At 50.0% G+C, this 11,643-nt stretch overlaps 1 protein-coding gene across 9 annotated transcripts in view; it reads left to right on the forward strand.

Moving 5' to 3' along the window:
* DNMT3A (DNA methyltransferase 3 alpha) overlaps positions 1 to 11,357 on the forward strand; it is a 102,423-nt gene extending 91,066 nt beyond the window's left edge. For 3 of the 9 annotated variants that reach the window (XM_027555912.1, XM_027555911.1, XM_027555910.1), the window contains exons 20-25: positions 851 to 936; positions 3,091 to 3,160; positions 3,823 to 3,941; positions 4,941 to 5,078; positions 6,906 to 7,016; positions 10,800 to 11,357. In XM_027555912.1, coding sequence (XP_027411713.1) covers positions 851 to 936; positions 3,091 to 3,160; positions 3,823 to 3,941; positions 4,941 to 5,078; positions 6,906 to 7,016; positions 10,800 to 10,836 — 561 coding nt within the window. In that variant the 3' untranslated portion in view covers positions 10,837 to 11,357. Of the gene's footprint in view, positions 1 to 850; positions 937 to 3,090; positions 3,161 to 3,822; positions 3,942 to 4,940 lie in introns of all 9 variants that reach the window. The other 6 variants (XM_027555917.1, XM_027555915.1, XM_027555914.1 and 3 more) reach the window with 4 other exon arrangements.
* The last annotated feature ends 286 nt before the right edge of the window (positions 11,358 to 11,643 follow it).

Raw genomic sequence — 11,643 nt, forward strand, 5'->3', positions numbered from 1 at the left:
AGCCCACCCCAGTAGAAGCCGTGGTCTCACTCTTAAGAGGTGGTATATCAGCGTGGCCTCAGTGCTTGGAGGACCTGACTGTCATAAACAAGGTGGAGTGCCAGACTCCTTGGCTTGGAGGTCTATGTGGTGTTTCCCTGGGGAAACCTTTTGAGATGCCAGAATCAATTTTCCCAACTAGGATGGTTTGTCCTCACTCCCAGGCACCATGATGGGTGCTTTATGCCACCTGGGAAGAAAACATGGTTTATCTCAGTTTTTACTTAACGTAATGTGGGTCCCAACTTGGCTGAGCCCAGTTTGGGCCTGTGCAGAGGGTTTCTGGGCCAGAGCCCTTCTCTGGCTGAGCGGTCTGTGTGCCCAAGTCTTGGGGTCAGACCCCTCAAGCTGGTGTTGACTGTGTTGGAGCAGGCGTCTGTTTGGCTCACTATCTGGACATGCAGTAAAGACTTCCAAACTTGTTGGAAGGTACTTTCCCAAAGCCTCCAGGTTAGCTGGAGCTGTGTGGTCCAACGAGGTGGACATCTGCCACAAGTGGCGATTAAACTGACTTTAAGATTCCTCAGTCGCACCAGCCTCCTCAAATACCCAACCATCAGCACCTGGTGGGCCAGTGGCTACTACATGGAACAGTGCAGGTAGAACATCTCCATCTTGGCAGTGTGGACCATGTGTGGGTCTAGAATGTTCCTATGGGAGCATGTGGAATGTAGCTGAGTTTGATTCTGGCTTTTCCAGGGAGCTTCAGGCTGTCAGTGTGGCCTCCTGAGAAAGAAGTGAGAGCCTTTGAGGCTTTAAACTAACAAATTTCCTGGCACACTATAATATTTGTCTCTCTCCTGTTTTATAGTCCAACCCTGTGATGATTGATGCCAAAGAAGTGTCAGCTGCGCACAGGGCCCGCTACTTCTGGGGGAACCTTCCTGGTATGAACAGGTTGGTGAGAGCTCTGTGCCCGGGTGGCCATGGGTGGGTGTCTGCAGGCAGGATGATGGCACGAGGGGTGGCCAGCCTCCCCTGCAGACCAGCTTGCTGCTCTGCCAAGTTCTTCGTCTTTCCTTTTCCTTGAGGAAGAAGGGGAGTCAGGGTGTAGAAAATAACTTGGCTAAGAATCGAAAAACTAGTGGTCCCAGATAGGACCCTTAAAAAGCACACTCTTGACACAGAAGACCATATATCGTGCTGCTGAGTTACAGGGTTGGTTCTCCTGTACTGGTGATGAGTCAGCTGGTCCTTAGTTTCCTGAGGTAAAGCCATGGAGGATGTGTTTGGGAATGGGAAAGAGTGGTGCCCGCCGCTGGGCCATACTGGCTCCAGAGACAGCGTCTTGAAACAGCAGCCACCACACAGCTTAGAGCATCCTGCTCCACTTACTGTTCACACACATTGTTGGCATCAAGTCCTTTTTTTGGGAAGATGCTCTTTGTGTAGGTTGCACAGAGATGTTAATGTCCAGGAATGAAGAAAACTTATTTCTTCAGTGTAATAGTCATATTATAAAAAGACCTATGAGAAGAAACCACCAGGTTTCTCCCCCGGTGGCTCAGAAGGTAAAGCATCTACCTCCAACGCAGGAGACCCAGGTTCAGTCTCTGGGTCGGGAAGATCCTCTGGAGAAGGAAATGGCAACCCACTCCAGTACTCTTGCCTGGAAAATCCATGAACGGAGGATCCTGGCAGGCTACAGTCCATGGGGTTGCAAAGAGTCGGACACGACTGAGCCAACTTCACTCACTTTATGAGGGGAAAATAATTCTGGTTGAGAGTCAGCAGTTCAGAAGCAGAGGGAGACTCCCCCAGTCATGATAATATATTACAAAGAGAAGTATTTTCCAGACTGTTTTAAGTTTGGTTTTTTAAAAATGATTTTAATTGGAGGATAATCACACTATTGTGATTTTTGCCATGTATCAGCATGAATCGGCCATAGGCTTACATGTGTCCCCTCCCTCCCGAACTGCCTCCCACCCCTACCCCAAGTGTGGATTTTAAATCTCCATGGTTTCCTTATAAATTAAGATGAACCATTTAACCTGACCTCAGTCATCTACAATGCTTCTCTGCCAATAGCGGGAGGTTTTAGGAACTTCCCAGTCTCAGACCCATTTGGCAAAGCTCCTGTCTTTCTTGAGGGCTTGTGGCTCGGAAGGAGGTGGGTCAGTGGGAGCTGACCTAAAAACTGTCTTGTTGTCCCCCTCACCTTCCCAGGATGTCTGCATGTTGGATAAAGTGGATTGGCTTGTGTAGTCTAGTATTTTTATAGAGTCACTAAGTCGTCGTCTCCTGACAGACCTTGGGCCTGTGGGGTTTTTCTTACCTGCTTCTTCCAAGCCTAAAATTTTAGAACTCTGAGCTTCCAGGAGGAGCGGAGGTACTGCAGGGGACAGAGTACAAGCACAAAGGGACAAAGTACAGAGTGTGTGTGTGTGTGTGTCGGTGGGTGTGCATGCACATGTGCACATAAACAGAGTGGAGTTTGGAGGTGCAGTTTGACTGTGGGTCCTGGCTGGTGGACCACTGTGTAAAACCTCTAGTAAGTAATCCTAAATGTCAGAAAAGGCCATCACCTAAAGTGATACTTAGTGATCTGGTCTGCCTTCTGAGACGTGACACGTTGAGTGTCACGGAATTTTAGTCTTCTGGGGACTGTGCAGAATTTAAATTCTTGTTAACTGTACATGCAAGTACAGTTTGATGAGTGTCATCCACTGTACACACCTGTAACCATCACCATAGTCGAAATACAGAACATTCTGTCATACCAAAGCTTGCTTTGTGATGAGTACTTTTCAGATGCAGTCTATTTTTAGGGAACAGGTTTAAAAATAATTGGGTGTTTTCCTTTCTTGGCAGGCAGGCGTTACCTGTTTATTTGTAGTTTGGGACCACTTTTGAGTTTACCTTAAAGGATTTGGTGCTTGATGGCCCTGTGTCCGTGAGTGGCCACAGTGTCTGTGCCTGTGTTTGGGGGAGTTTGATGGGGGTTCTTTACTTTTCCATGTGAATCAGATGGCTGCTGGGTCAGTGCCGAGAGTGCATCCCTGCCATTCTCCTGGTTTCGGTCGTTACCCTCTCTCTCCTGCCTCCTAGGCCATTGGCATCCACTGTGAATGATAAGCTGGAGCTGCAGGAGTGTCTGGAGCACGGCCGAATAGCCAAGGTTAGCCCCAGCATCAAAGCCCTCTGCTAGGGGTAAGGAGAAGGGCAGGATGCGCTGGAGCAGCACCAGGGCTGTGTGCTGCCTGCGGAGGATGCAACTCAGGGGGTTGCAGTTGGTCAGAGGGGGAGGGTCCGGGGAAAAGCCTGAAGGGCAGGGGAAGAGGTTGGAATCCTTGCTGCTTGCAACCGTTCCTTGCTGAGCGTCACCCTGCTGGTCCTGTGGGAGGCAGACGCTAAGGAGTCTTGGCCAAGATTCCTGGGCTTTTGAATTACCAGGCCAGGATCATCATTGCATGAGCCTTCAGAGCAGATTCTCCTATGATGTGGCAGTTCCATTTCTCTGGAGAAATCTCCTGGGACTGCTGGCACCTCAGGGGTGTCTTTGCACCCCTGGGTAATTTGACATCCTTTTGCCTGCAAATCATTACTCCTGGGAAGAAAAACAGTTCTTAGAAGACTTGGGAAGGATGGTGACTCAAGCTGCTGTCTCTCTAGTCCTTGGCCAGCAGGACTGGAGTGAGGACGGCCCGGTGCCCTCTGTGTAGGAGGAAGAGCAGGGCAACCCTGGCCCCTGGATGGAGCAGGCCGTGTAGGCTTTGGACGTGGCAGTTGCTGTCAGCTGCAGATGAGTGCTCATCTCCCGTTTCCTCTCCCATCTTCTAGTTCAGCAAAGTGAGGACCATTACTACTAGGTCGAACTCCATAAAGCAGGGCAAAGACCAGCATTTCCCCGTCTTCATGAATGAGAAAGAGGACATCTTATGGTGCACTGAAATGGAAAGGTACCCACTCTTTGTGCTGGTGGGGGGGTGGGATCCCGGCCTCTGTGCCAGGCTCAGATCCCCTGCAGACATCGTGTGAGCAGTGGGTTTGTTTTCCCAGGCATTTCCCAACATGGCTGATGCCTGGGGAGGACTCTGCATTGTGAGGCTGGGCTAAAGTGGGGGGCATCTAGGAATCTGTCCCTGGAGCCTTGGCTCCCAGCAGTCCTGCTCAACTCCAAGGAGACACTGCAGCTGCAGAAGCTTTCCTGCTTCACACTGCTCATGTTAGGTTCTTTGTAGACCAAGACAGCATGGGAGCAGATGGGCCTTAGAGCCTCAGTGCCCTCATTTGTGCAGACTGGACTCAAGTCCTCATTCTTGGGGTAACTGCGATTTAGCCAAACAGAGACGTTTAACACACAAGCAGAGCAAGCCGGAACTCCTGACGTCAGGCATGAGTTGGGAGTCCTTGCAGAGTTTTCTGTCCTCTAGGGGTGGGCGTGGGAAGATACAGGGATGTATATTTATTACAGACTTGAGATGCCCATTGTGGATCTCAGTCTCAGGTTAAGCGTGTCCTGGATATGTTTTTCACAAACACTGACTTTGTGTCTGGACTTCCTGTGTGGGTCAGTGGTAAAGAATCCACCTGCCAATGCAGGAAACGTGGGTGATGCAGGTTTGATCCCTGAGTTGGGGTGATCCCCTGAAGGAGGAAATGGCCACCCACTCAGCCTGTGAAATCTTGCCTGTGAAAGATTCTTGCCTGTGAAATCCCATAGACAGAGGAGTCTGGTGAGCTATATACAGTCCATGGGGTTTGCAGAGTCAGACACAACTGAGTACACACACAAGTTTGTTTCTGCTGTGTGGTAAATCTCTCAGCAGTCATCATCTTAACCTGCCTTCAGACCCATAGAAAGTAGCCAGGCGCCTGAGACTTGAATTGGTTATCACAGACACAGGATCGCCCCAGGCCGGCGCTGACCCCTGCCCCTCTCTGCCTTTTCTCCCCAGGGTGTTTGGCTTCCCTGTCCACTATACCGACGTCTCCAACATGAGCCGCTTGGCGAGGCAGAGACTGCTGGGCCGGTCGTGGAGCGTGCCGGTCATCCGCCACCTCTTCGCTCCGCTGAAGGAATATTTTGCTTGTGTGTAAGGGACGTGAGGGCAAACCGAGGTAGTGACACAAGGTTAAACAAACAAACAAAAAACACAAAACACAACAAAACACCAACAACGTGAGGATGGAGAGAAGTATCAGCACCCAGAAGAGAAAAAGGAATTTAAAACAAAACAAACAAACCCCACAGAGGCGGAAATTCCGGAGGGCTTTGCCTTGCAAAAAGGGTTGGACATCATCTCCTGATTTTTCAATGTTAATCTTCAGTCCTATTTAAAAACAAAACCAAGCTCCCTCCCCACCCCCACTACCCCTTTTTTTTCTGGTCAAACCTTTTGTTTTCTACTCTTTTCAGAGGGGTTTTCTGTTTGTTTGGGTTTTTGTTTCTTGCTGTGACTGAAACAAGAGGGTTTATTGCAGCAAAAAAAAAAAAAAAAAAGTAACAAAAAATAGTAACCATACCTTGCAGAGGAAAGATGGGAGAGAAGGAAAAAAGGAAATTCTATAGAAATCTATATATTGGGTTTTGTTTTTTTTTTTACTATATATCTTTTTTTTTGTTGTCTCTAGCCTGATCAGATAGGAGCACAAGCAGGGGACAGAAAACAGACACTCAGGTGGCAGAGTCCCCTTCCAGCCACTGAGCTGTCTTGCCAGCACCATTCCTGGTCATGCAGATCACAACCCAGCTAGCAGCAGAGAGACGAGAACACCACACAAGACCCTTTTATACAGTATTCAGGTGCCTACCACACAGGAAACCTTGAAGAAAATCAGTTTCTAGAAGCCGCTGTTACCTCTTGTTTACAGTTTATATATATATGATAGAAATGAGATATATATATAAAAGGTACTGTTAACTACTGTACAACCCGAATTCATAATGGTGCTTTACAACAGCGAGATGAGTAAAAACATCAGCTTCCACGTTGCCTTATGTGCAAAGGGTTTTAACCAAGGATGGAGAAAGGGAGACAGCTTGGAGGTGAACCGTTTCCGTGGTGGGGTTTTTGATTTCCCCTTGGTGTTTAACAAGGTGTGAAGGAGCATTTGGGAACAGCGTTCTCCCGCTTCTCCCTGCCAAAAAAAGGGGGTGAGATTCGGTGGTCGGGACCGTGGAAAGCTGAGAGTGGGATCCATCCAGGCTCACGCAATAACCTTTTGATTTTTTTCAAAAAGGAGACTCCCTCAGCAAGATGGCAGAATGAGGGGTCTTCATTCCCAATTTCTCACATTAGCCGAATTGAGGGCTTCTTGCGGTGGGATCAGAAAAAAATCCAGGGTGCGGGCAGGTGACAGTTCACACCCCACCTGGAGCAAATAAAAAAACATACAAAACGTACTGGTGCTCTCCTGTCTAAGTCGCTTTTTGTGTGTTCTTTTATGAGGCCCCCGCCATCCACCCTCTGTGCACAAGGCGGCTTCCGGCCCCTGGAATGTGATGTTTTTGGTCATCTCCAAAGGCTGCAGTTTTATACTGGGAGGCTGATGACACCTTTTGTTATAATTATTCTTATGGTTCTGGTTATAATTACGTTTGTTTTCAGATTTTCTTTTAAGAAAACAAAAACCCAACCCCCCCTCCCTTTAGGTTTCAAACCAAGGTGCGGGGAGCAGGGTGCTTTGAAGTTAGTGGTGGCCCTGGTGCCCTGGCTCCCCACCCCTCGGGCCAGGTGGGCCACCAGGCGTGGCGGGCAACAGCTGATCGGCCGGGGGGTGTCCCTGAGGCCGGCCTTCCGGGCGTATCCCTCTTCTCTTCTGCTTCCCTCCTCTCAAGTCACGTGTGTCAGGGCTGGAGGGAGGACCAGGCCCCTCTCTCCTCGCGTGTGTGATCGGAGTGGTGTGTATTTTTTTTCTAGTACTTGGTCTGATGAAAGCTGTGCTCTTACCTCGAGTCGGCAGCACCTGGAGCCCCAAGTGCACGACACTTGGTTCCGCTTCCCACCGAGGCAGGCGGCCTGGCGTTGGCGGTAGGCAGGGATGGCGTGGGTGGCTCCAGGGTGAGGGCCCAACGGGCAGACGCCTGCCTGAATAGATGGGGTGTAGATATGTGGCATATAGAGATATATATTTTATAATGGGAGGGGGGAATGGCACCTCCTGGGACTGGCAGGGCTGGGAGGTGTGCTTTCAAGCACATGGTCCCATGTTCGCATCCCTAGAAAGATAGGGCCTATGGTGATAGGCGCTATATAAATACATAGATAGGGTCATGTATAAGAAATATTATGTCGTGGGGAGTGGGGGAAGGAGGCTCAGAAGGCTGAGTCTCGGGCCCCACTGCAGATAAGCCCCACACCAATCAATCAGTCCCACACGCACACACAGGAACATGTTTCTATACCGATGCATAACAAATGCACGTGCACACACACACACACACACACACACAGCCAGGGAGCTCCCAGTGCTCTTCTCCCCAGGATTCAGGACTTTGCGGAGTCGGCCCTGCAGCTCTTTACCTCTGTTGCCCTGTTTGCAGGTAGACTGTCAATCCCAGAAGTTGCTAGGTGCTGAAGACAGGAAAAGGAGGAGGTTTTCTTTTAGCAGGTGCTCTCCTCTAGCAGGTAGCGTTCTATCTCTTTTGCCCCTGGTGATGTCAAAAGATTCTTCTGTTAGCAACCTGTGACACTGACCTGCAACCCTAGGCACCAGTCAAGTCAGCCCTCAGCTCCCCCTACTTATTCTCCCCCGTCCAAAGTGAATCTGACGTCCAGGGCTGTCTTGGCCAGGGGGCTTCCATTGGAAAGAAATGGGACAGCGAACCTCATCATTGGAATAAAGCAAATTAGTAATTGGTTAAAAAAAAAAAATTAACCAAGCTTTGAATCCTTTGCTCATTGCTCAGGAGTAAGCTCACAGCTGGTGGCCATGGTCTCCCACTCCTTTTAGGGGGTGCTTAGTCCCACACCCCAAGCTACTCATTTCCTTGTCAGATTGGTTTTTACAGCTCTGTGCGGTGATGGCAGGTGGTGATGGTGGGCTCCCCCGGGGCTGGAGCAGCTGGTGGCGGGGTGGGGGGTTCCCTCTGCCCCTCCCTCATTGGAGTCTGTACCCAACTGTGGTGCTCACCCTGCTCCCCTCCATCTCCAGCCAGGCTCCATCTTCCCGCCCGGAGCCCACCAGCACGACTCTGGAGGGCGGGGGAGGAGGGCTGCACAGACAGTCCAAGGTGCTCCCTCCCCTGGCGGCCGATACTAAGGTCTTCCCAGCATGTGTCCGGACTGTCTTTTCCTCTGCGGACCTTCGGGCTCTCCTAGGCCATGTGTCTGCTGCTGTGTGCAGGAGTTTGCTTTTCCCAGTGGCCCAAGTTCCATCCAGGGAGCTTGCATGGGGAAGAAACTTGGTAGCCAAGGATGTGGCAAGCCTTGAGGGGTCAGCATAGGCGAGCCAGCTTGCTTGTTGTAGCTGATCGTTGTTCCTCCTGGTCTGGCAACCTGACTTGGCTAGAGGCCCCGTTGCAGGGATGAGCATTAACAATCGCCAGCTTTTTTTCCAGCCACACCCGGGGGCTTGGTGCCACAGTAGAACTTGGCAGGTCCCAAGGGGACCTTGGGAATGTGCCAACTTGGCCAGGCTGGGGTGCTCTTCACAATCTCCTTCCAACCCCTGGGGTGCTTCTGGGGATACGTTCTAAAGGAGAGCTGTGCTTGGACAGACCTAGTCAAGGTTGTGCGTGGATTAAGGTGGGGGATCATTGGTAGACGCAGTGCAGTGGGAGAAACCAGGAAGGCCTTTGGAAAATTCTGGAGCATGTTCTTGGTGGAGTTTTGTTTCTCTTGAGCAGGCTCATTTACAAATTCTTGGAAAGGAGGGTTTCCAGGGACTTAGGGTGGTACCCCCTACTTATTGCAGGTGCCAAGGAGAGTGTGGTGCCAAAGAGATCTGTGGCTCTGGGCTGGGGGGACTGGCTGGGGTCACAGAGCTGGGGATTGCCTGCCCAAGGAGGAAGCTGGTCCTCGGCCATAAGCTGCTGTACTCGGGGGGCCTCGAGCTAGTTGGTGCTGACCCCCTTCCCTGGGGACCAGCCAAAGTGTGTAGGCTGGGCAGCTGGGGGTGAAGGCTGGTGGGGTCTTGGAGTCAGTGTACAGCCACCTGGGTGTGCCACTGTCCGTTTGTCTTTCTAGACCCCAGAACCTTCCTGCTGTTGAACTTTCTAGAAAGACTTCCCAAAAGAGTACAGGGGGCCACTTTGCATTTGAGATGGGCCTGGGAGAGGTTGGCTGGCGAAGGTGCCTGTGTGGGTTTTTGATGAGTTTGTAGGACACGGATGGGGACAGGCCAACCCAGCAGGAAGGCAGGCTAGTGGACATTGAACTAGTCTCCCCCTACTTCCCGAGCAACTGGCAATTCTGGGGAAACCCCGATGGAAATAGCCCAGCATCTCCAGCACAGGATGGTGTACGACAGGAGCAAGGAAAGGATTCTTTCAGCAGAGCCATCCAGGGAGTAGTCTTAGTCTTCATCTCACTGATGACGTAAGTTATATAAAAAGTGGGTCTCGGAGGCGGTTTTGAATTCCTGTTGTCCTGCCTGGTGCAGAGATGCTGTGGCAGTGGTGTCTTTAAGAGGTGTCATTTTCAGGGAACTTGCAGGGTTAGGGCCATGGGACCTGCCTGGCACCGCGATCTGATCTGACGAGAGCTGGTTGTTACTTGTGGTCAGCAGAGCCCACATGCTGGTGAGAACTGGGTTTCTAGCTAGGCCCTGTTTTGATCCTGGGAGATGAGGAATCTGAATTTGTCATCGGGCAGGGTCTAGTCTGGATGCTTCCAGCACTTGTGGTCAGAGATGACACTGGAGTTTTCCTGCTCTCTCTTCCTCCACCTCTGGAGGGATGGTGTGGAGCTGGAATGGCTCCCCCTCCCCGGCTGTCCCCTGCTGGGGCAAGGATTAACCATAAGTGTTTGGAGGATCTAAGAGGAAAGAGGATAGGTTTATATCAAGAATGGACTCCACTGTTCTAGCAGAAGCTCTTGGATCTTTACGTTTTGGTAAAGGAAGGCTGGGGTCTTTAGGATGTGAGGTCAGCCCCTCTTGCACTGTGTGTTCCAGAGACCCGGCTGAGCAGGCCTTTGGTTGGCCACCTCCTGTTTACTGCTGGCCCTCGATAGTGGAGTCCAGGGGAGAGGGACAGACAAGCAGGTCAGAAGCAGTGAGGACAAGGATGGAAGGTCCTTGGCTGGTCGTGACTGGCTAAATTGCCCTGGCGGAAGCCCCCAGACTCCTGTAACCCCCCTAACTGGAAAACTCCCCTGAGGGGCATGGGAGGGTGGCTTTCTCAACCTCCAGTCTCATGGCCTCCAGCCCTGGGCCCGAGAACATGAGCAGGGATCCGAAAGCATCACCTGAGTCCCATTTCACTTCACAGACTGATTTGGTAGCACAGCCCTAGAATCCAACGAACCACAAAAATACCGAAATTCCTTAGAATACGCAGAGGGAGGAGGTGACTCAACAAGGTGCTAAAACATTTTATTAAAAATATATATTGTTAAATTAAGTCTGCTGTCTGGACAATGACTGTTTGTTTTGTTTTCTTGTAGTGGAGTTTAAAAGAGACTATTATTTTACTCTGATATATTATTATTAAAAAGGCATTTTAACTTTGTACTTGAAAACTAAATGAACGATTTCATGTGTTTTAGCTGAGGCATTGAAGTAGCGGGTGCTTACTTATTTGTGGGAAATCATGTATTCATACTGAAGAATAAACTCCGTAGCTGATTTGGTAATAACTTTTACTGTTACAGACGATTTCGCTTTGACCCCGGCGGGAGAACACTTTGACTGCACATTCCACGCAGCTAAATGCAGGACTTACTCCCCGACCCTTCCCTTCCCGGTCCTCTTTCCTTTTTCTTCAGTTCTTCTTCTGACTCTCTGTTGTTGTTGTTGTTGTTTTTCTTCCTGGTTCCAGCATCCTTTCACCACTGTATTTTTTTTTTTTTTTTTTTTTAGGGTTGCTTCTCTATTTATTGACAATAATAATGTACATTTCACAGTCTGGTTCTGGGACATCGGGGAGGGGGTGTGATAAGGCCCCGCGTGGGTCCCCACCGCCACGCCCCCGTGTCCTGTTGTATCTCTGTGTAAGTGATGCTCGTGACATAGCTGTTATGAAATAATTATAAAGAGGTCAGTGCGTACAGCAGATGTAGAAAGTCTGTCAATTCCGCCTTCATCACATTTTTTTTTTTGTGCCCAGAAGAATATAATAAAGCTCCTTTCTAATGTACTTGTGCTGGAGAACACTTGAATAAATGGACTGTTTTTGTGCAAAAAGAAAAACGGAAAAAGCACCGTAATAATGTCCTTTTGTCTTGCGTCTCCTTCCCCCTGACATGACTGTTCTCAGCCTTCCCCAGAGAGGTTTAAGTGCCCCAATCGGGAGGTCCTAGCTTTGGGTTTCGACAGTGCAGTTCCTCCCTTTAAGACATCACCTGCATGAACATTCGATAAGGATTGTAAACCAGATGCAAAAAAGGGTGGTTTGATTGACTGGAAGGTCAAAGATCAGTTAGTGAGGTGCAGTTGCTAGAAAAGCAAATTCTGTCCAAGGCTGAGCGGGGAAGACAATCATCAGAGGGGTCACAG

Source organism: Bos indicus x Bos taurus, chromosome 11, assembly GCF_003369695.1.
Source record: "Bos indicus x Bos taurus breed Angus x Brahman F1 hybrid chromosome 11, Bos_hybrid_MaternalHap_v2.0, whole genome shotgun sequence".
NCBI classification, from domain to species: domain Eukaryota; kingdom Metazoa; phylum Chordata; class Mammalia; order Artiodactyla; family Bovidae; genus Bos; species Bos indicus x Bos taurus.